The sequence below is a fragment of the Rhinichthys klamathensis genome, unplaced genomic scaffold (assembly GCF_029890125.1).
Source record: "Rhinichthys klamathensis goyatoka isolate OS25496 unplaced genomic scaffold, OSU_Roscu_1.1 h1tg000501l_1, whole genome shotgun sequence".
NCBI lineage: Eukaryota > Metazoa > Chordata > Actinopteri > Cypriniformes > Leuciscidae > Rhinichthys > Rhinichthys klamathensis.
This window is the reverse complement of record NW_026606982.1, coordinates 387,375-412,151: the sequence shown is the minus strand read 5'-3', so window position 1 is coordinate 412,151 and position 24,777 is coordinate 387,375. Positions and strand designations below refer to the sequence as shown.

The 24,777-nt window shown below is 39.7% G+C and overlaps 1 protein-coding gene across 2 annotated transcripts; it reads right to left on the bottom strand.

Moving 5' to 3' along the window:
* Nucleotides 1-199: 199 nt before the first annotated feature.
* nova1 (NOVA alternative splicing regulator 1) lies at nucleotides 200-24,630 on the bottom strand. 2 transcript variants are annotated; one of them, XM_056237796.1, is made up of 4 exons: nucleotides 24,068-24,630; nucleotides 12,156-12,299; nucleotides 2,626-2,792; nucleotides 200-1,753 (listed from the first exon to the last, which is right to left on the bottom strand). In XM_056237796.1, exons 1-4 carry the CDS (start codon nucleotides 24,222-24,224, stop codon nucleotides 734-736), a joined length of 1,488 nt encoding a protein of 495 aa, XP_056093771.1. In that variant the 5' UTR covers nucleotides 24,225-24,630; the 3' UTR covers nucleotides 200-733. The 2 variants fall into 2 exon arrangements, with proteins under 2 accessions (XP_056093771.1, XP_056093772.1); XM_056237797.1 differs by lacking the exon at nucleotides 24,068-24,630 and adding an exon at nucleotides 16,094-16,402.
* Between the last annotated feature and the right edge of the window lie 147 nt (nucleotides 24,631-24,777).

The following is a 24,777-nucleotide window of genomic DNA, read 5'->3' as shown; positions in this document are numbered from 1 at the left end:
CCAACAATATCAGGAAGTCTATACATTCAGGTCAACCTGGAATCACAGGTTTGAGTAAATCTAAAAGAGACTGAGTGTGAACTGACCATAATGGAGAATAATCACAGAGATATTAGTAATGCAATGCAGATCAAAAGCTTTCAGCAAGTGTTTTGGATTAAGTCTCAATTGAAAACAATAAGGGGGGGGGGGGGGGGGGGGGGCAAGAGTACCTATGGAAATGGTTCACAGGTATCTTTGTTTTCATTTCAGGCCTACACTTATGGAGACTGAATTTACTGATATCAAAAGGGGGACCGCTTCAAACTCCAATTCTCCTTTCTCAGGGTGTGGATCAGGTATGAACTAAACTGTGAGGGTTTAGCAATGAAAGCCAAAAACAGAACATAGAATTCAAAAGACCCTGGCTAAGAGAGAGGAAGTGAGGTTTGAGCTCCTTCTCCTCTGAGTGCCCCAGGGCACATTACTCTGACCTACACAACGTAACAACTTTAAAAATACAGCAGAATTTCAATCACAAAATATCTCTTCCCAAACAGATAATCTATCCACAGTTCCATCAGATCTTTTTTTCATTTGTTTTGTAATTGTCCTTATTTTGTGTTTAAATATTTGGACACGTTTCTTGCTCCTACTCATCCCGTTCGACCATCGATTTCATTCATTCAGTCATCTATCAATTCTCTCTGGTTTCCTTCGCTTTCGTCGTTCCCCTCCCCACTCCTGTCCATCCCTAGCCCACCTTCTGAGGGTTGGTGGCACGGACGCCTTGCTCGTACGTAATTCGCTGGCTGATGAGATACTGGGCGGCCTGTGTCGCTGCCGGAGACCCCGTAATGGTCACCTTGCGATTTCGTGTGCCTGGAATGAACTCTCCCTTTTTGGAGATCTGAATTCGTGCCCCCGTCAGCTCCTGATACTCCACCAAAGTCTTGCCGCCTTTTCCCAAGATGGCACCAACCAAGTTCTCGGGCACAGCGATCTCCACCACCTCTTTTCCACCTTCTGCCAGCTTCTCTGTGCCCAGCAGAGATGATGCCACCAGCGGTGATGAGGGATTCAGGTACCCATTAGAAGCCCCTGTGGCGGCCGCTAGAGACCCCAGCGTGAAGCCTCCTAAACTAGGTCCGACAGGGTGACCACCCCCTCCAGAGGCCTCGCTGGCATATGTAGCAAGCAGATTGGCGGCAGCGGCAGCCGCTGGATTGGCACTAGCCGCAACGGCAGCGAGCACCCCAGATGCGGCGGCCGGGTTAAGGCCAAGCCCCAGTGTATTGGTATTGTAGCCGTAACTGGCCAGAGTGTTCAGGGCAGACGTAATGGCAAGCAGATCATTACCGGAAAGACTTGACATAGCCGTAGGGAACCCACCCATGCCTGCAAGACCCGCCTGGCCAAGGAGTGTGGAGGCTGTAGCTGCTGCGGCGGCGTTGGGTAACACCTCTGTAGAGTTGGCAAAGGGGGATCCTGTCGGGTTGGAGTTGGCCACGGGGCCGGTGATGTTGGAGTAACTGATATTCAGACAACTGCTGCTCTGTGGGTCCTCCTGGATCTTCTGGACAATGATCTCCACTGCTTTGCGGTTCTGCTCTGGCTCCCCACTCACTGTCACAACGCGCTCCTGCAGATTGATGCCCTCAGGCTTCTGAGAAAGCTGTACCCAGGCTCCTGACTGCTCCATCACAGCCTTAACTGTTGCCCCACCCTTACCGATGATGAGTCCTGCTGTGCTGTTGGGCACGATCAGTTTAGCCTGTGGAGGAGGGGAAGTGTCACTTTGATTGAGGAACAGAATTACATGCATGAGACTGCATACAGCCCCAAAAATAGATGCTGCAATAAACTCAAATGCATCTGTGCTGGTTATATGTTTGTTTTCTGTCCACACTTACACAGTAAAAAATGTTCGCAATATATTACAGAGAGTTGCATTTACAATATCTAACCCTGTGTGCTTGTATATGTTTAAGGGTGTATAATAGTGTGTGTATGTGTGTGTGACTGTGTAAGGTCTGGCTTATAAGTCAGTGCTTATTTCAGCCATTTGTTGATCCCCGGTCTTACATTGCAGCTGCTCGCTCTCACTCCCTCTCTGTTTCTCATTCTGCAAAGATCAAGCAGGTAAAAATAACCCACTGCTCTCACACTTTGCTGCCCCTCTTAGCCACTCTTTCCCTGGGGAACAACCACCAGCCTACCCTGCCCTCTGCCTCCTCTGGGCTGGTATATTTTCCAGTCTTCATTGGTCTTCATTGTTGCTTATCACTGTCAGATAGCTGACAGTAAGTACATTTGCAGGCACCTTAGAAATTGATTTCAGTTAGACTAATAATTCACCTTTTTAAAATGTCATGTAAACGCTCTTGTACACATCCAAACTGCTTGACTAATTATAACTGCACATGTAAAAAGTACTCACTGTCTTTGCTGTCATTCTATTAGCAAAATAATCACAATATTACAAATATTATGAACTAAGCTATGGTTCAGGGGAATAACTGATGTGCATGTTTAATTCCTAAACTACAAAGTCTGATATGTTCAACTCTTCATCACCCATTTAATAACAAGGAACTTCGGCGTGGATTGGTGTGGTGTAGTAGTAAAGCAACCTCCCAAACTAACCTGTTTAACACGGTCAGGGTTAACAGTAGTCTGTGGCTGGAGAATGCTGACAGGTTCGGTCTTCTGACTGCTCTGAGGCATCTCACGAACTTTTTCAGCGATGAAGTTATGTACTCCATTCAGAGCTTCCACTGTACCCTGAATCAAACAAACACGCTCTGTTGTACCTGATCACGCACACACACACACACACACAAAAATAAACACAATGTTAGCATATAGACAAAATACACATGTAAAATCAAAGTATTAGGGCTGGGTATTGATCTAAATTTCACGATTTGATTTCGATTCACAAGCTTGCAGTTCAATTTGATTTTGATTCATATCAGATACAGTACCTGGCAAATGTTCCCAAGGGAAATAAATCTCATCTAATGCTATAAACCAGTGTTTCTCAACTGGTCGGTCGCAACCCAAAAGTGGGTCGCAAGACTATTTTCGGTGGGTCGTGGAGTGTGTAGAGAAAGAAACAACAACAACCAGAAAATAAAAAAAAACAATTCTAAATGTTTTTCTGAAGCAAGACTTTTATTTTGAAAGATGTGCTTGAAAACTGTTGACTCTTCTGTCAGACACAGTTTAAGTGCCAAAGAAAAACGCGTTGTCCTGATTCAGTATCTGTTGTCAGATGAGATGTTGTCAGGCTATATGTCAGTGTCATTATTCTAACATTATTTTCATCTTGCTATAAAATAAAGTCTCTCACCTCAGAAAAACAAACTGTCCTGTCCTGTCAGACATTATTACTGTGTTCGCCGTGAAGAAATGTACTATTACACATTTAGTCTAAATATACAGTAAGCCTCATGTTTACCCAGTGCACACAACGCATCTGCACTTACTCACGATTTCTCTCAACATGAGGACAAGAGAGGTGTCAGTCAATAAATGGGAAAACAAAGTAACTTATGTAACTAATAAAAAAATAATAATAATAATAATAATATTTTGTTGTAAATTTTAAAGTACCGGTAATGCATTACTTTACTAGTTACTTGAAAAAGTAATCTGATTACAGAACTCTCATTACCTGTAATGCATTACACTGGTCATGATGTTACCAAAACGTAACAATAAATTACGTAATGTTGTGTGTTAAGCCCTGTTCAAACTACAAGCGACTTTGTCGCTGCAGGTCGCCAGTGGCTGCGCTGGAGGGCGTTCCCACTACTGGTTGCCTAGTAATGTTTGTGAGTGACATTCACGGATGTTACTCTATGTTAGACAACAAATACGTTTTCTTGCCGCTACAAACAAACATTTTGGAAAGAAAAGTCTAAATATAAATGGAATCAGTACATAAAATGCATAATATTAAAGATGAACGAGAAACAGTGAGTGCTCTTTGCCATCACGGCTATTTAACTGCAGCAAACGGGCAAATACTGGTCTATCTGGGTTCCCGAAACCATTCAGGCACGGAGTCAGTACGGTGAATACCACTGTATGTACACGGAGATATATCATAAATTATAGGACAGTTTCTGACTGCTAAAATGAGCTTTTCGTTCAACTTGCCTCGGTCAGACTCAGCACTGAAGAGTGACGCGCTCCACTGACTTCACTCCTATTGGTTGTCGCTCCCAAAAGTCACTCTTCATTTGCATAAAGTTAAACAGATCTCAACTTTGTCGCATCGCGCCAGTATTTGGAATAAGCCAAAGGTATAAATGGGCCTATCATTTTTACTCAAATATATCACACCACGATAGCCTCCCGGGCAAGTGCGCCAACATGTGCTTCGGGAGACACGAGCTCGTGGACCTTTCCCGATCCTCTCTCTCACCTCAATTCCTGTCTAGCTACTGTCCTATCCTAATAAAAGGCGAAAACGGCAAAGATATACATTTTAAAAATATATATAAATACACTTATGGTATATTGCTAGTATTTTTCCAAGACACTCGTAATGAATTTGTAATGTACTTGACTTGTAACACAAATAAAGTAAACTTTAATATCACTAATCAAGCATGTAATTACTCCCTACACAGGCATATTAAAGTATACTTGAAGTTGGTCCAATTTAGTACACAAAAGTACACTAAATACACTTAAAGTTATGCTTTACTACAATTTAATTACAACTAAAATATACTTAGTACAAAATTAGTTGTTTCAAAATAGCATACTTCAAGTGAACTAATCATTAACACACTTGAAGTATAGGCTACTGATAATTAGTCTGGCTGCAAGTATACTTAGCTTTTTTTTCCACCAGGTTACAGTATTTTGTATTTACCATAGTAACGGTAGTTTCCAAAATACCCCTTTTTTCACTGTTATTTTCTATATTTTTTAATGACTGTGACTCATACCAAATTACTTTATTGTTTTATCAAAAACTAGTTAGGGACTTCTATTTAATAGCCTTACCTTATGCTGTTTATTCATCAGTAACTGCATTTCCATTACAGATTTGTGCAAAACTTTTGCGATATTTTCTAAATGTCGATAAAAAACTATTGTGAAATGACAGCGTTTCCACAACGTAATTTTTCCTCTTGCGATAAGTCATTCCAAAAATCCTGGCAACGGATGTTGGTAAGCGTATATAACACAGCCACTGCACTAGCCATTATTTTTTAATCAGAGGAGACGTAGGTGTGTTATCCAAGCACACCTTGGATAACACAAGGAAAGGAAAGCCCCTTATGGGAGCGGCACGTAGATGATTATCCCTCCTATCTGCTTCAAGGTCTTGATAAATTGTGGCATTTCTTTGTTGTTTAGAATCTAGTATTCCCATAATACTTTTGTCTTTTATGAGCTAAATAAAGAACTCTGTTTGGTCTTCTTTCCAAACATGCCGCGCCTTCTTTAAAGAATGATCGACTTTTACGTACGCCAGGTGACCTGTAAATGCGAAAAAACTGTTTCCATTGCAGTTTTGCAAAACATTCCTTTTTCGAATTGTCTGAAGAACCACCTCATGCGAACGTAAAAACTTTTTTGCGATATATGGGAGTTTATGCGAAATCCATTGGGTTTCCATTGGGCATATTTTCAATTCGCAATTTCAATGTGCGCAATTTGAAGGGTAATAGAAACGGGGGTAGTGTTAGTTTGTCAACCATTTTTGTGAAATAAATTTGCTTGTGTTTTTAAAAGCAATTTTTTATATATATTTTGAGGAACAGTAAAAAAAAAATATTACAAATAAATAATATATATATACACAGTAGTCAACATTTGAAGTGGATCAAAAAAGTGAATCAAAGTTGTCCTAAGACAAATTAATGTATAACTTTGATGAAAGGTTTTGATCCACTTCAAATGTTGACTATTTGTATATATATATATATATATATATATATATATATATATATATACACAGGATATATACACCTCAGAAAATCCATTTTCTGTATAAACTTATTGGTCAGCTAGAAAAATTAACTCTAGAGATGAGCATTTTGCTTAATATATGCACTATATTACATATTAATTCCATTGGCGTCTTTCTACGGCTAAAACACTGATTGAGCGATTACCTTTAGACATGATACGGATTTTGGTAAGTTGTCCTTTATATTTCCAAATTAACTTTTGATGTTCAATCAATGTTTATTTGCTGCTGTAACTACTAGTAAAGAGGAAGAGATTATCAGTTCTTGTGCCGCTTGATCTGAGGCGGCAACAGCAATCTGTCATGCCACATTAAAGTGCACCAAAATGGTATTTATTGTTTGAATTTCACAATAACATGGACAGATTTTGAAATCTGAAACTTTGTTTTATATCAAAAGTAACAAAGCACAACGCTATTTCAATTTATTGGATGGGAGGCAACGTTACAAAGTTCATCAACTGAAAACAGCATAGACTAAAAGATTTATTCTTGGGATTTAAGAATTGATATCGGTTCATAAAAAATGAGAATCAATTAAAATCGAGAAATACATATTTTTATCCAGCCCTAGAAATTATGTATGCATAGTACACTACCATTAAAAAATTGGGGTTGGTAAGATTTTCTAATGTTTTTGAAAAGAACTTCTTATGCACACCAAGGCTGCATTTATAGTAAAACAGTATTGTGAAATAACATTGTGAAATATTGTTATAATTTAAAGGGACAGTGTGTACTTTTTTATGTATTTTATTATTTAAAATCAATATTTTTATTCATAAATATGTCCTCAATGGTGTAAAAATACCTCTGCCAATTATTTGACTTATCCTCGTAAACGAAGAATTTATTATATTTATATACATGGGACGGGTAGGTCCACGGAGGCTTCCATGTAGTTCCGCCATCTTGAAAAACTATAATAGCAGAGAGGGACAAAAAGTACAAGGCCAACGCGTTTCCACAGCGTGTTTTCGTTCAGAGCCAGCGTCACGTAACTGAAAGCAGCAGAAGCGGAGGACAAGAGCAGTGAGAGGCGCTTGTCACTGCCCCGGCAAGTTTAAAGGCTGCATTGCAAATCCTCGTTGCCAGAAAAGTCCAAAATAGATCGTAAAAGGAAACGTGACCGGAGATTACAAAAAACACGAGTTAATGTCGGGATAGCTTTTTCCAGGTGGATAGAGCTAATGCAGGAGAAAGATTTCAAAAGAGACGCTGAAGTTACCTGCTTTTTTCTCGACAGGTAAGTCAATGTTACAGTCTTAATTACAAGCTTTTTTTCATTGTTTGGTTGTGTACTTTATTTTATAGACAGATGAACATTTATAGTTAAAAGTTGATGATGATATCTAACAATGCACGTACTTCAGAAAATATAACGAATAAAGAAGGCATAACTACTTATTACAATAGTTCATGTTTTTCACAGTCAGTAATTCATACTGTAACATTCGTTTGTTTGTTGTGTTAAGTTGCTGTTTGTTTGAAATAACAAACCTGTTCACCCGAAGGAACACTCGACGAAGTGCTATTAGAAGACATCCTGTCATAGCTTTTTGGTACATAATGGCTACCGTAGATGCAACGCGCATTTGAAAAAGCGAGGCGCTGGAGAGCACAATTCGTTTGAATGCAAAATACATTTTCGCCGCTAGATGGGAGAAATTCCTACACATTGTCCCTTTAAATAACTGTTTTCTATTCTTATATATTTTAAAATGTAATTTATTCCTGTGATGCAAAGCTGATTTTTCAGCATCATTACTCCAGTCTTCAGTGTGACATGATCCTTCAGAAATCATTCTAATATGGTGATTTGCTGCTCAAGAAACATTTCCAATTATTATCCATGTTGAAAACAGTTGTGAATTTTTGGGGGATTCTTTGATGAATAAAAACTTCAAAAGAAAAGCATTTGTTTGAAACAAATCTTTTGTAACATTATAAATGTTTTTTCACTTTTGATCTATTTAAGTATTCATTTCTTTTTTTTAAAACTTACTGACACCAAATTTTTGAACGATAGTGCATCAAATCTGGACATATCAATACAGTACAAAGATTTGTTAGAAAAGCTTAACATCAATCAAGTAAATACAAATACAGTAGTTACTGTACTGTGATATTGTACTGTGTTTAAATTAAATGTGTTTAAATTAAATGTATGCATTTAACAGACACTTTTATCCAAAGCAACTTACACTGCATTTTAGCCAAGGTGTACATTTGATCAGTTCATGAATTTCCTGGGAGCTTAACCAATGACCCTGAAGTTGAAAGCTTCACCAAACACACATTACATTTTCAAAGAAGCAGTTTCTCCTTTCAGTATAAATGCATTATCAGAAAGAATGAAAAGGGCTGTTGTAACACAGGGGGAAAAGACAGATGAACTTATGGCTACATGATGTAATTCATTCAGAATGCATTCAATTCTGAACCTGTCCTCTCTAACCACATCACTCCTCTGGGACACCCCACACAAATGTCTGGGACACACATACAATCTCCTAATCTCTGGCATCTCACTGCCCTGAAGTGCATGGACTGTCTGAAATACTGTTGTAACTGTGAGAAACCAAAGAGCTCACATTGGACTGGACCCTGTTCACCATGACCAGAGAGATGAAGTCTACAATGAATTATTGTTACACAATCATCTGCGTATTGTGTCAACCTGAATTCAAGTTTGGATTTGTTCAGTATTGTGGTGGAAAGTATAATTCAATGTCCTAAATATACTGTCATGATCATCTTCTATTTTTTTTTGGAGGGAGAGAGATGTGGGAAGCGGGGGCATGTAGGTTGTTGGTATCGTGTGTTTGTTTCTGGGCAACAGTGCAGAGATATTGCCTTGCGTGTGCGTGTGTGTGTGTGTGTGTGTGTGTGTGTGTGTGAGTGAGTGTGTGAGTGTGTGTGTGTGTGTGAGTGTGAGTGTGAGTGTGAGTGTGAGTGAGTGAGTGAGTGAGTGAGTGAGTGAGTGAGTGAGTGAGTGAGTGAGTGAGTGAGTGAGTGAGTGAGTGAGTGAGTGAGTGAGTGAGTGAGAGAGTGAGAGTGAGAGAGAGAGAGAGAGAGAGAGAGAGCTCCAACATTGTGTTTGTTCCTCTGTTGTGTTTTTTTTTACCACTAGATTGAGTATCACACACTTATTCGTATCTGAAGAACAGCACAGCACAACACACACACAAACAAACAACCAGTTTCAACATTCGCGCTTCAAGATGTTGAAGTCTTACAAATAAATCATGCTTGAATAAAGCACACACTAGTGTGTGTGCAGTGTTCATTTCAGTCCTGCCCTCTTTGAGGAGGTGTGGTTTGTGGTAAGAATCTGCGTTTAAAACAGTTTTAAGAAAAGACTGAATTGTAATTTACAGTACATGTGACAGACTACGGTGTGTGTTAAAGCACTGCTGGCTGGAGTGAAACCGCTCAGCTGTAGGTGAATTCTTTTTATAGCTCTCTTGCGAGCCAGAGAGAGTTTAAATGTTTCCCTTTCAACGTCTCATAAGATAAATGAGGTTTGGAAGAGAAGCTGCTATTATATCAGAGACCAGAATGATTGAGGATGTGCTGGTGTTTGTGCCAGAGCAGCACTACTTGTTATACACAGGGTTTGACAAAAATCAGTATTTTATGAATTAACTGGAATTTGAATTGAATCGGTCACAGCACACAGGAAGTTGAATTTGAATTTGAATGGGAATTACAGGAAGAGGAATTTATTAATGATTAATTTAGATGAAATCAAATATCTATCCATCCATCCATGTAGTATGAACTTTCAAATTTCAAATTTTTTTTTGTATTTAAAAGTTTAAAAAAACAAAAAAAAACTTTAAGACATCTTTACATTAAATTCAAATTTCAATTCTGCATCCAGCTTGCTACCTCAATTTCAATTTAGGATTAAATTCAAATTCAGGAAATGAATTTGAACAAAGCAGAGCCATAGAGAGAAAGAGTTGCGACACGCTTTGATGTGGCCGCGACGGCTGTCACGTGGTTCATGTAAGCCCCAATAGTTCCAAAACATACGCGGGCTGTCATGTTCTTCTATGGACAGACAGCAGCGATTGCATTATTAAACGGTAGATATAAAATAAAACACACACCCAAGTACTTTTTGAGCTGTTATTGCATTTTGTTAATGTCAGTTTTGCATTTGGAGAGGCAGGGTGACAAGTTTTAGGCTATAATTTTGGAGGGAAAAGCTTAGTGTTCATGTTCGCAATCGCATGGGTAGTAGCACTGGCTTTAGCGGCTCTAACTTAACTTTTCCATGTCATTCATCTGATGATGGACGTCTCATGATATTTATTTTAGCACAACTGGGCTGTATTAGGCTATTGATTCCCGTGATCTTGCTTATAAATTCCGATTCAGCCATTAGCTTACCTTCGTGATCACGCAAAGAGGTCTGCAGTCCGTTCAGAACTCCAACCAACATAAAATATAAATAATTACGCTGTGCATGTACAAATGAACGATTTAGGAGGAAAATAGACTGCTCCCATAACGTAGAAAGCAACGACTATATACAGCAATGTTCGGTAAATATTCAACCGAAAAATATTCTTCATAAAATTAAACCGGAGAGATAGTTAATGAGTGAATTAACTATGTTCCTAAATACATATAAGCACATATATGCATAACCCTAACCCATTTAAATAAATGAATTGTGTGTATGTATAATATTATATATAGGCTATATATATATACATACATATAAAATATTATTAAAAATATTATATACTACAGACTAGATTCATGAGAGGTCGGCTAATGTGTGTAAAAGTAAAAAAAATACAGTAATTTCATTAATTTATCAGCGAGCGTACTTCGGAAGCACTGAAAATGAATGGGGTTCAATGCTGGAACTATCAGTGTTTGGAACTATTGGCCGCTCCACGACACGCGTTACTTCCGCATTCCAAAGTTCCTATGGCGGTCTATGGGAGTGTCGCAACTCTTTCTCTCTATGGCTCTGGAACAAAGTAATTCTCATTCTTCATTGCTGATTGGTAAATAACTGTGGTTGTATCATATTGTGTGGTACTACGACATTGTGCAGTTAGAATAAACACAGTGAAAAGAAATTATTTGAAATCTATAAAATATTTTAAAATTGATGGGATGATGAAAGGTGAATTTGAAAGATAAAAAAAACTGCAAAAGCAAGTGAGAAGGCAAATGAGAGCGAGAATGTGTGTTTGTGTGTGTTAGTAGAAGGGTGAAAGGCAGAACAGGTGGTCTCAGGATAGTTTGTAACGAGTGTGTTTAATGAATGAAAACATAGCTATTCACAGACAAATTATGTTCACAATATTCAGCTGTACGCTTCACAGCTGCGACACACACACACACACACACACACACACACACACACACACTTTCTCACATATTTCCTCTCCCTATGGGCACATTTTCCACTGTCATTCTCAGCCATTTTTATTTTTCACGCTACAACATAAAGCAGCTTCTTAATGACACATAGTGGAAAAGACACTATAGTCAATGACACAAACGGGCCAACATCTGTAAACGTCCTCGTAAACATTAATCTACCTCCATCAGACCTTCTGCATAACATTCAGAACACTTCCAAGATTGCTGTTTTCTACAATTCTAGAAATTTTAGCTTGCAAAAATCTGCTAGTTTAAGAAAAAAAAAACTTTATCAGTTTATTCTAAACAAATGCACAACTTTTATCCTTCATTCTTAAAAATAAAGACTCCTCCAATTAATTTAAAAAAATGGTTTTACAGCTTGATGCCATAGAAGAACTTTAAGTACCTTAGAACAGTTTATTCATTAAAAAAAATACCCATGTGCTTTAAAGAACACAGAAACCAACATACTGAACTGAAGAAACCCATCATCATAAACAAAAACTGTCTCTAAAAATCCTATAAAGTGAAAAATGGTTTGAAGCAAAAACATTGAAGGATCTTTATTTTCAAGAGTGTTTAGTCTGAAAGAGAGTTATGCATGGCACTATTAACTCCACCATCTGTTACACAGTAAATAAAATGTGAGGATTTATAACACAGATCTAATAATAGACAGAGAATTTTTGTATTTAATAAAATAAAATAAAATATATGTGCTTATCTCTGAAATAAGCAATGTTGATCATCATTAAAGCCAGACAAAATATGTGATGCATACCTGGGTAGAAGTCTTTAGATTTGGACAGTTTGATGGTGGCTCCAGTCTCTTTCTGAAGCTGGACGATGGTTTGACCCCCTTTACCGATGATTGAACCAGCAGCATAGCTGGGAATCAACACCTTCAAGAAATATTCACCCTCCTCTGCACACGCACACAAAAAAACAAACACAAAGTTAGAGATAAAGAATTAACAGCATCACTGTATATGTAATTTATATAATAACAATAATACTTTTGTTTAAAATATCATAATACGTCTTTTTGTTGTTAGTTATGTGCAATCTGTAGTCATGGTTAATGCAGAGTATTTTTGGGATGCGTTGCACATTTCTTTAAAACTGTAGTAAGATTATATAACAGTTTGAAAACCTCATAAAGCCAACCAGAGACCACATGAGTGCACCTCACTACGGCGACTCCTTTTCAAACAACATACAAACAAAACATGAAGAGAGACGCGTCTGGTTCTTTTGTTCACTTCCCCTCCTTTTCCATTTATATTTCTTTCTTCACTTTTTCCTCGCTCTCTTTCTCTCCCTGATGAGTTCCTACTGATTCTGCCTCTGTCCCACTTTTTCCCCATGCAGAGCTAAAGTGACCTGCTTTGGGTTGGTAGGTCTAAATTTAACCAAACTATCTCTGTGTTTTCTGTCCTTCACTATTTTTTTTTTTTGCCATCTCTCTCTCTCACACACACACACACACACACACACACACACACACACACACACACACACACACACACACAAAGGGTCGACCAGCCGACAAACAGCTCAGATCCTCAGCATGGAGGTTCTGTGTCACAGTCAGAAGTTGAGGTTTAAGTGAGAATATGTGGCGGGTGTTGTGTAGGCAGTAGCACTTCACTATACTGAGGCTGTGGGCTTGTGGGTAATTGCCTGGAAGGCTGTTCAGGCAGGAGCATATGGATGCTAAATCCTCAGATTTGTCCAGAAGAACCCAGCCAACAGCGCATAAGTCACTCAGAGGTTCCCATGGGGACAAGGCTTCCCTCTCCCACCACAATATTACACATCCTAAACACAACATATGGACCAAAGTCCATTGCTAAAGCATGGAAAGTACCAGAAGGTGACATCACAGTGACATTATATAGCTCAAGTAATGTTGAATACTTGATATACCTTCCTAAATGTTATTGTTGGCACAGCTAAAACAATTTAAAAACAATTTTGATTTGTAGCAGAAATGGCATTAAAGGTAATTTTATTAATGTATTGTGTGACAAAATGGAAGCAGGTACAAAAGTACATTGTGTTTGTGTACTATATCAGTGTCTTTCAGAGACTGTAGTAAATCCGAAAGATAAGATGGATTTCGCAGACTCAAATGCCCCCAATCTCTAGCAGCTGACCCTTTACCACTGCAGAGAGGAGGAGAGAGAGAGTCAGAGATACAAGGGGAGAGAGAGACTGCAGAATAAGTGCAAACACACTTACAATAAATAAAAAAACATGCAAATAATGAAAAAAAGATATGGAAGCATCAGCTCAGATGCAAAAGATTTGTTAGGAATAAAGAAAGGAGTATTCTACAGAAAGGAAAAGACAGGGAGTGTTAAAGGAAAAAAGCAACTAGGAAAGGAAAGGACAGATAAGGGGAAGAGGAGAGGGGAGGGGCAGCAAGGAGAAGGTGAAAATATTATGGTCTCTAAGCAACTCTGATTGACTCTCCTATGGGAAGGCTTGATGCATTCCAAATCACACCAAACGTCACCTGTACACTAATGCTGGCGTGAAGCATGTGTGCAGTTCTTCCAGAAATGCAGCACACACTCTCACAACTGGAAGGCCAGTCTGGTCGATATGTGATCAATCGTCCTATCCAGACAATCCCATTAATACCAGAAAATCTAGGAATCTGGGAAATCCAATGAAATGAAATTGTCAGCCGAGGCATATATAATCAAGCCACGAGTGGGAGGTCCAGTTAGTAGATGGCACCAGGATCAAAGCAAACATTAGCTTCAGTTGTAATACATTAAGAAGGAAAGAAAGAAAGAAAGAAAGAAAGAAAGAAAGAAAGAAAGAAAGAAAGAAAGAAAGAAAGAAAGAAAGAAAGAAAGAAAGAAAGAAAGAAAGAAAGAAAGAAAGAAAGAAAGAAAGAAAGAAAGAAAGAAAGCTCACATGCAGTATAAGTCGCTTAAGCGCAGTTGAACGTGCCATGCACAGTTAGAAAGATACCCGAGCAGAATTTAAATTGAAAAGACAATTCGAGAAAAACACAGTGCGACCCAATCACTCACATTTCCACACATTCCTATAGAAACGCATGAAACTCTGGAAAAGGGAAAATAAAAACTGCATTCACATCTCACTTATACAGATCTAAATGCGGTTATCTGCAGCATTGCTATTCTTTTGTTCATCCCTCTCTTTTTTCTCTATCTCTCCCTGACTGACTGGGTTTGCTCTGTGCTCAGTCACTCCAGAGAAACATCATTTGTTAAATGAATGTGTGCAAATGTCAGAGGGTGAGATATTTTTTTTAAATTCTCTGCACTGGACTGGCATCAGGGTTTCTCTATAAAACACATGCAGCGTCCGACAAATACTTCATCTTGTGACGACGTCATACACAAATGCTCACACAAGGACACTAGCTCCCTTCGTAGGGCCCTCAAGAGGGGCTAGTAGACACGATTGAGATCTGGAAAGAGCAGTGCAGAGTGGTTCAATCTGTACCTGTCCTCTGCAGCGCTCCAGGTGCGCAGTGGGATATGCATGACATCATTGCCTCACCCGACTCAATGCTCTCTGCCACACACACACTCACACACACACATGACTGACAGGTAATGATAGGATTCCAGTCCATGATGCTCGCTGCAGCCGACCAAACACACACACTCAGCTAGGCAGATCCCGATCTTATCAATGACCGGTCTGTTGAACGGGAGGGTGCGAGTGTGAATGGAATGAATGCAGACACTGTTAGAGGGACTGTTTAATGAGGGCACTTTGCAGTGAGCGGAGGAAGAGGACAGGACACAGTGGACACACGCTCAGGAATCCATGATGGAGGTTTTTGAAGAGTGCAGCCGGAGGAGAGATAAGAAAAGAGTGAGTGCGTTCATATGAACGGAAAGGATATAGAAAGGGCAATCAGAGCTCTCGCAATCATTGAAGTATGTCGCACCAGCACGCCACAGCATCGCAGAAAAGCGAACCTCCGGCAGCCGTTTTTTACAGAGCGGCAGTGTTGGCGTGTGGACCGTTTGACCTTGGCCAGCGAGGAACGAAACTTCGCTCTCTCCATCGCGACTGCCTCACAATCCCTTCCAAGATGACTTGGAGGTGACATTCTGAAGGCACAAAGAGCCAATGGGAAGGTCTGCTGTCGCTTACCTGTTGTTAAAAGGAAAACCTAGAGCACATTCTCATGCAGCAGTGATTTGAGAATGACGAGCGCTTTGGGAGCGCTCCTCACCCATGCGCTCCTGCTTGCGGTGATGATGTAAGGAAAGCTGGTGTAACAGGTTTTCAGCAGTGAGTGTCTGAGTAAATAATACAATCTGTTGCTGCTGTTTGCCAGTGAGCCATACTTACACAGCCGCTAACACAGGCAGACGGTTACGGGCTCAAACCTATGATTACACACAGCACATAGAGTGTGAACAGAGTGTCATGCAAACACACAGAAGGAGTGGGTCAAGAGGGATTGCATTGTTAAAACCCCCCCACCCCCAAGCAACACACACACACACACACACACACTCTGCATGTGAAAAGGAGGGCCTGTCCTAGGCACACTGCAAGGACAAGCAAGCCTCTCCTTCCCACAGAATGAATGAAGAGACGCCAACGAAGGACGGGAGAAGAAAGGGCGAAAGAACAAAAGACGCAAAGCGAAACGGTCAACTCATCCGCACACGCGCATTCAACAAGTCAACAAAAGGGGACCGAATTTCTTACCCATTCTGCTGTAGCGTGCTGGAGGTGGGGTTCAGATAGCCATGGACGCCGAGAGGCTGGACCTGTGAGCGATGCCCGATTGCAGGCTGATCATAGAAGCTCTGCCGCCGTCAAGGAATGTGGCCAGTCAACCTTTTTCCCCAGGTTCGTATCCGAGAGGGGGACAACGTCAGCGCATCCTCCCCTCCATACCCGCAGTCAGCCCCCGTCTCTCTCTCTTGCTCTCTTTCCCTCAATTTCCCTCTCTCTCTTTCTCTGATTGTGTGTGATGCCAATGCAATTGCTGTGTGCTGTGTGTATGTGTGTGCTGTGTGTGTATGTGTGTGTGAGCGAGTGTTTGAAGCAGAGAGGTTTGGTATTGTTCAGGCAGAGGCGGACTGACGGGGGGAATCTTCCTACTGCATCACCCTCTGCTTTCCTTCTCATCCATATTCAGCGAGAGCTCCAGCCCTGTGCTGCATTCTACAGAGAGGCACCTAGCGTGTCCAATCACCCCGCACCCCTCCCCAGCGTCACACACACACACACACACCAAGGCTTTCTTTCCCATCGCCCCCCCACCACCACCACTTTGACGCAGCACTATAAAAGACGTAGCGCCTCGCTCACGTTTGGGTGAAATATGAAAAGGTACGATGGAGGGAGGTTGCAGAGAGAGAGAAAGAAACGAAAAAGAAAGACAAAAAGAAAGTGCGAGGGAGTGACCTTGCATGAGCGGAGAGGAGGTATAGAGCGAAAGCGGGGAGGCAGTGGGCTCCTTGGACGGCCATGTTGGAAACACAGCGAGAAAGAGAGAGAGAGAGATTTTTGAAAATGGCAGAAAGGATCTGCCGCAGAGCGCCAAGGGGCCGGCCAAGTAAATTACTGCCTATAAATCCAGTGACGCTATACCCAACCAGCGCAAGCGTACAGGTGCGCGCACATACGGCGCCTGGGGGGTGGTGGTGGGGGGGTGTCTGAGCTCAGTCCCAGGGTCATACTTAATTTGCATGGTAGCTTTTTTCAGCTGAGCTTGATAAATTCCCTACATATCCATACTAGGTATATCGATGTGCTCTGCTGGGTATCACGGATGCAGCATGCAGAGGTATAGATGCTTCTGTTCAGGCAAACCGATCACGTTCAACACATCCACTGGACATTCTAGAATACATGAGCCCTCTCTCTCTCTTTCTCTCTCTCGCCCCTCCTTTCCCCACCACCTGCCCAATTCACAGTCAACTCACGTCACCACACACTGCAAGGGCACCTGTGTCCTTCTCTCGGCTTGCTCTCACTCACTCTCTCTCGCTCGCACCTTTTGATCTAATACCGAACTGCACAAAAACCCACCAACATAAATAGCTCTGCCAAAACCTCCATTAGCAACATTAACATGCCATTTCAATTGCAACTGGTAAGAGGCCACACACACTCTAGCTGTGTGTGCACTGGTGAAATTAGCATCAGCAATCAATGGTTGTTTACAAAAGGGAGGGCATAAAGGAGATCTCAATCACTGACCATCCTCTTCGTCACCCTCTTCAGGTCAAAGGTCATGTAAGGGGGAAGGGTGCGTCCATTGATAGGATTTTGTTTTAATTAACAAAGTCAGACAGGTGGACAGAATTAAAGATGGTCTGAACTGCCAGTGAACAAAGAGATAACTAACTTACTGACTAAATAAAAGACGGATCATTAAACTGTGCTTAATGAGATGCGTTTATAAAAGCTGTCAAACACACTAGTCAAAAGTGTTCATCATTATAAAACCCTCTTTCTTTGTATCTATTTAATTTGCCACAGCCTTTTCTGTCATTTCTACTCAATTTCAAACTCAAAGTTGTCTGAATTTTAGCTTGATTTTCGGCATTAGCTGTAGTTAAATTAAAAAAATCATTAAAGTAAAAAAAAAAAAAAAAAAAAATCAATGAACTTCTCAATGCAGGTTGTAACTTTGATTTCAATTTTATTAAAGTTTTTAATTTGTGTGTTTTGCAGTGCATAATAGGCCTTCAGCTTGCTAGCCTTCAATTTATTATGTTGTATTTCACCGAACTCTTAGAAGATTATAACACATTACAATACAGTCCGTATTGAAATTATAGAAACAGTTTTGAATCATTTGTATATTAAAGTAACTCATTATTTAACATAATGATTATAACAAATTGTGTTTAATAATAAAATAAAATGTGAAAACTAATACAATGTTAATTGTGCCATTGGATTACTATGAAGCATATTGTCACTAAGCAAAGTCAGAATCAAAATCAAATAGTGTAAATTATTCACACAAATAGCGAGCACTAATGATCAAATTCGTTAGGTAATAACGTTTGTCTAATGCAGCCTTTCTCAAACTTTTTTCAGTCGGGGCACCTTTCAAAAGTGCATAAAATCTCAAGGCACCCCAGTGTAAAATATAAATTAAAAAATAACCCAAATGTAAATGCAAATGTCCTGTTTATTTAGACAGAGCAGTAATGAACAGAGCATAATACGAACTGTAAATAACAATAATAATAACAACTTTACAGGGCTATCACTTTTGTGAAAAAATCCTGATCGATTTTTGAGACATAAACGTTCATTGAATCGATTGTAAAATCGATTTTCCATGTCTAAGGACGTTTCCATTTTCAGCGCCAAATATAGACCATTTCAAGGACGTAAACAATAACAAACGCGTTGGAATGCTACTGCGCATGTCTGGCCCTGAATCATTTCCGGTGGCGCCATTTTAGAACCACAGATCTGTGAAAACCATAGGTGAAAACAAGCTCGTACTTTTTAAGTCTAGCAAAAGGCAAGTTAAAGTATTTCCAAAAACTGATAAAAGGTCCGATGATTTTAATCATCATTTATTTTAAGACGTTGATGCGTAAACTTTTTACCTGAATAGTCTGACGGCTCATCTGATTGCGTGTTGCGGCTGCTTGCGTGTACACGAGAGATGCGATAAAAGCATATCGCAGTCTGGATGCTTACAATTAATTTCTTAGCGGAAAGGTTGGGAACATTTATTCGTACAATGTGGATGACATCTGTCTTGTGTTTGGTGCAGATGAAGCAAGTCAAACAGCGTCAAAAACGTACTTATCATGGTTTGTCCGACGAAGTTACGAGTGGGCATTTCACTTGCATTGCTGGGTCAGTCTGTATATCTATGCAAATATTCATATTTATTTGTACAGCGCAATTCAAAATACATATCGTTTCAGAGCAGCTTTACAGAACATGCATGTATATTACAATGCTAAATGTACGCTAGTAAACTAATCGCTGTATGCCATTACTCATTTCATACGTTTCCAAGGGTGTGTGTTTAGTTAGGTGAAGTTTGTTGCTGTGGAACGGTGTGCGAGGGTTTAAATGTCCTATCTGAGCCATTCATGTGGTCACAAATAAATAGAAGGTGAATGCAATTTAATGCTGGCTGTCTTTATTTTCTAATGCCTGTATTAGCCATTTAAGAGAAACATGCAGATTAATAATTGTACAATTAAGAATAAAACACACAGAATACACTTTTCAGGTCCTTGAAGGTAATTATGTTCTTTTATGGTTTTCAAGTAGTCACATACAGATTTGCTGTGTATGTATACAGGTGAAACTCGAAAAATTAGAATATCATGCAAAAGTTCATTTATTTCAGTAATTCAACTTAAAAAAGGTGAAACTAATATATTATATAGACTCATTACATGCAAAGTGAGATATTTCAAGCCTTTGTTATAATTTTGATGATTATGGCTTACAGCTTATGAATTCAAAATTAGAATATTGTGAAAAGGTTTTCACAATATTATTGACACCTTTTAAGTTGAATTACTGAAATAAATGAACTTTTGCACGATATTCTAATTTTTCGAGTTTCACCTGTAGTAGTCAACTTTTGAAGTGGATCAAAAAAGTTAATCAAAGTTGTCCTAAGACAAGAACGTGTTTTGTTCAATACTAATGTATAACTTTGATGAAAGGGTTAGGTCCACTTCAAATGTTGACTAAATTTCTTATTGTGTGTTTACTTGTATGAACACAAAATGCTTCAACAACTGAGACAACAACATAAAACACATTTCACAGAATGTTTTTTTTTTTACAAACAGAAATGGAGTTATGAGTCCCTGAACAAAGGGGGTCAATATCAATCCTCAAGTACTCCAACACATCTGGGGGTTCATACAGTGTGTGCAGAATTATTAGGCACGTTGATTTTCTGATCATATTTTTTTCAGGCACATTTTACCAATTCCAAACCACATTAATCTTAATAACTACTATTCATTTAATTTTGTATTTAATCATTTACAAGTGATATATAATTGTTTATGAAGGCTGGAAATGAAAAACGCCTTATATTCAGGTGTGCATAATTAGGTATGTTTTCATAATTAGGTAAGCAAAAATCGCCACTGAAAAAAATCACAAGCTGAAGTGTAGTAGAATACATGATCTTCCAGAATCTGACAGTAACTTTTGGGAGTTCATTTTTAGTCCATCTCTGCAAAACGGACTTCAGGGTAGGAGATGGACTAAAAATTAACTCCCAAAACTTACTGCCAGATTCTGGAAGATGAATTCTTCAAACAGTGGTACAAGAGGATGTGGTGCTGGTCCTTCAGGAGTCACTCTCGATCTGTCTGTCCATAAAGCCATAAAAAACAGTCTTCATGTATTTTACTAACTTCAGCTTGTGATTCTTATTAAGAGGGGGTAATTTTTTAGGATTCTTTACCTAACCTAAGTCTCTGAGATCCTGATATCTTGCTCTTCTGGAGACTCCAGGTAGGTAGCAGTTCTGGAAAATGGCGGCGCTGGAGACTAAAGGGTTCCTGATGGTTTCACGCTTAATTCTTCACCTTAATTGTTTTACAGTTAACATGCGTCTTTTCTTCTCCACCTGTTTTCGTCTGACCCAATGAGCATTTCACTGTCCAATGGTCATGCCTTAACTGCAATTCCTAGTATTGGATCCTTCTCATGGGCATTTAATGATTTTTGACTTTTCAGTCTGAGTTAAATCTCTTTTTTTGGCTTATTTAATCTGTAAAAGAAAACATGCCTAATAATTATCAATTATTATCCACCTGAATATAAGGTGTTTTCATTTCCAGCCTTCATAAACAATTATATCACTTGTATATGATTAAATACAAAATGAATAGTAGTTATCAAGATTAATGTGGTTTGGAATTGGTAAAATGTGTCTGGGAAAAAAAATATGATCAGAAAATCAACGTGTCTAATAATTCTGCACACACTGTATGGTCACATGTGGTTTGGCACTGCAGGACGATTAGCTGTCTCCCTGTAGCAGTGTTAAGCGTCTTAAATTACAGATGATGGCTTTCCTATTGAAGACAAAAGTAGAAACACAATTATTTAACTTAATCTGGTTAATGCACAATATTTAAAAAACAATGCTATTGTGTAATACATCAGTAAATGTTGGAATTAACATTAGCCAAGCTTAATAGCCTAAGTGCTGAATTTTTTTTTACCTTTACCATTTGTAAACTACTGCAGTTAGCTGTTACACACCATTCTGCAGTTGTCAACTGACTAGACAGCTTGACAACAAATGTTAACTCCTAACTTAATTAATTACAGCCCACAGAACATTTAGGGAAAAAAGGAAATAAAAACTTGGCCTTTTTTCAATACACGCGCGTCAAATTGCTAGGTGCATAATATGTAAACAATTACGGTCGGACCCACAGTGCTATCTTAAATTATGCTGCATCACACTTAAAACAGTTAAAGTAGAGAAATACAAATAATCCAATGAAAAAATAAGTATTTTACTTACCAGAATCGAAATGTGTACACTGTATATTGCTAGTTGCTTAGTATCCATTCTTCTCGCTTCACTGCTGCAATCCAGGCGCAGCAAATTTCGAAAATATAAACGCTTTGATTACCGAGAGCAAGTTATTTCCGGGCCTGAGAGAACATCCAACCACTGAACAACATGCTCCTAATTTTAATTTTGACATGTTTTATTCGCATGAATAAGAAAATTATCGCACAATTGCGGTAAATAGACAGTAAATAAAGCGCTTCCCGCCGTTGTTTCGAATGTGCGCTCTAACTAACCGGAAACGTCTGAGGGCCAAACACGTCACTTCCGTACATCTACAAATAGCCGTTGAAATGGTCTATAGGCAAATCCACGGACAACTAACAGGCATTAGCACGAGCGTAAAGAACGCGCTTGAGACGCGCACAAGTCAGCAATATTTCTGATGATTTATTGGCATGAAGTTTCGTGCACAATGACAAACAGGAGTGCAAGATTCTCGAAAAACAATAAGCAGAGTGGACTGCCATAACATCAATGAAAAACATTACTGCAGGCTTCAACATGGCTGTGTTTACGATTAGAAATGTCAAACAAATTTCGCCTACGTAGGCGATTGTAGGCCGGATCTGTATCTGTATGCATGGGACTGTCTGAATACCGGCAGAATTCACATTTTTGTTGTAAAAAGAGACACGTTATGCAGAAGTATAGTATAGTTTGTATGTGTGTTTGTCAGAGCCTGCAGTTGCTGTGTGACGCGCGGTCGGTGTTGTTGCTATAACGCGTTGCTATGGGTTGCGTCACTTGCGTCAAGTTGTGTGTGTGTCTTGCTTCGGTCTTGTGAGACGGATTTTTATGGTTAATTTTATATATATATATATTTATCTAAAATGAATTTACAATTTTATTAATACGTTCATATGTTTAAAAAGAAGAAGAATGTATTTATGTAAATTCAAATATATATATATATTTTTAGCCTACGTAATTTTTTGGCGGCACCCCTGACAAAGTCAGGGGGCACCCCAGTGTGCCGCGGCACCCACTTTGAGAAAGGCTGGTCTAATGTATAGTTTAGTTGTGTGTAGCCTATACAAGATTCAGAAGTTGCTGTCTCAACGAATTCAACTTATAAACCCTTCATTACATACTCATTTCATTAGCTCTGAACACTGAAAACCTTAGTTGTGCATAATCTAAAAAACGCGTGCGGCAGTCAGTGAGTGAGTGTGTGTGTGTGACCCTAATGCGGGGTGATGTTAGTTAAAACACTCGCTGGACAGCTGCACCGGGTCTCCACAGCGGGAACTGCCGCCCCGTGCGCAAAACTCACGTTAATGTAGGCTAATAGTCACACACAACGTTGCTGAGAGTTTCTTTTCGCTTCCTCCCAATCTAACATGCCCAAACACTCACGTTTATAGTAAAAGAAGCGCTCTAGAACATAATTGTTTGTATCACGTGACCTTCACAGCTATTATTTAAAGAGCAATGACTCAGACCACCGTCTCAAGAAATAGCCTATGGATCACTATCTCAATCTACTAGCACAATCCAACCTAGAAACTCATCAGCATACTTGTAAATTATGTCTAAGATGCTTTTAAAACAAAGAATAATTATTGTGTTATGCGGACAAGTGATTCACATGATCAGCAACACCTGAAGGAAACTAAATCAAAATGGACCCTAATGCTCTTTTGGGAAAATGCAAAAAGGGGAGAGGGGAATTCAATCTTTTGTTTCCATTGGAGTCTGTTACTGCACATGAATAGAGATTAAACTACAGCAGCATGTGTTCTCTCCCCCTTTCATTCATTTTATGCTCAATTTAGCATCAGATCCAGAGGGGCGACCACCACCACACATCATCACCACGGGGTCATACAGGGTCAGGCCCCTTTTAATTGTAGTAGCCTATTAATTATTTGTAGCGCTGCTGTAGTATTTAATTTCACGTGCTCAAAACAGCCTCTTACGAACTAATAAAAATAAGGGCAATTCTCTCTAATCTTACCATCTGAACTCCCGTAGAGTAGACTAAAAGAGCAGTTATTTAGAAAAACAAACAAACGTAAAAGTGAGCTATAGGCACGCGACTTGAGCGGCTCGTTTGACATGACTTTATTTAGAGCAGCAGGCCCGAGTGCTGCCTGAACACCCGCGAACTGTCGATCGGATCTTACCTCCGGTGTTGGAGCGCTTGGTATTGCTCGCCTCGGTCGGTGTTTCCAGGGGTCTCTTTCGGGAATCGGAGAGATCCTGGTCCATGTGTGGCGACTGAGAAAGGTGCTGAGGACTGGATAAGACCCCGTTCTGCTGAACTGCTCCGCCAGCCATCATTTTGTCACCGGCAGGAGTTTACACCGCGTTAGCACAACGAAAATCGTTAGAAAGCACATACAATTATTTATTATCCAGTCAGCGTCTCCTCTCCGAGCTGTCCGTATGTTTACTGGAGCTTTAAATGTCATAAAAATGCCATGCTGCAGGGTCGCTGCGTGCGTCCGTTTCTGCCGCGCTGTCCACTAGTTTCCGTTGGGAGAAGAGGCGCATTAAAGCTCTAAATATAAAAATCAATTCAGTGAAGTCTATTCATTAGCGCGCACCCGACACTTGAGACGTCTGTGTGTTTAACGAGCCCTCACACACACGCGCAGCGCCCTCTCCAAAAAGATTCTCGCGACCATTGCCTCACGCTGACAAACTACTAAAAGATAAACAAATCAAGATTCAAGCTCAGAACAAGACAAAACCGTCATTGTCGCTCGTATTTTTCCGGTCTCCGCGCAGCGGCGCTTGGTTTTGGAAGTAGTGTATTGCTGTTGACGCTGTCAGTCCGTTTGTTTTGGGAGTGTAAAAGAGAAGATTTTGTTTAGGAGATGCGAGAGTCTTG

Excerpts from the sequence above, each read along its gene's own strand:
- nova1 (XM_056237796.1), bottom strand. The coding sequence starts at position 24,224 with ATGATGGCTGGCGGAGCAGTTCAGCAGAACGGGGTCTTATCCAGTCCT. Across the intron at positions 2,793-12,155 it reads ATCTAAAGACTTCTACCCAG|GTACAACAGAGCGTGTTTGT; the intron begins GTATGCATCACA and ends GTGCGTGATCAG. Across the intron at positions 1,754-2,625 it reads ACCCTGACCGTGTTAAACAG|GCTAAACTGATCGTGCCCAA; the intron begins GTTAGTTTGGGA and ends CCTCCTCCACAG.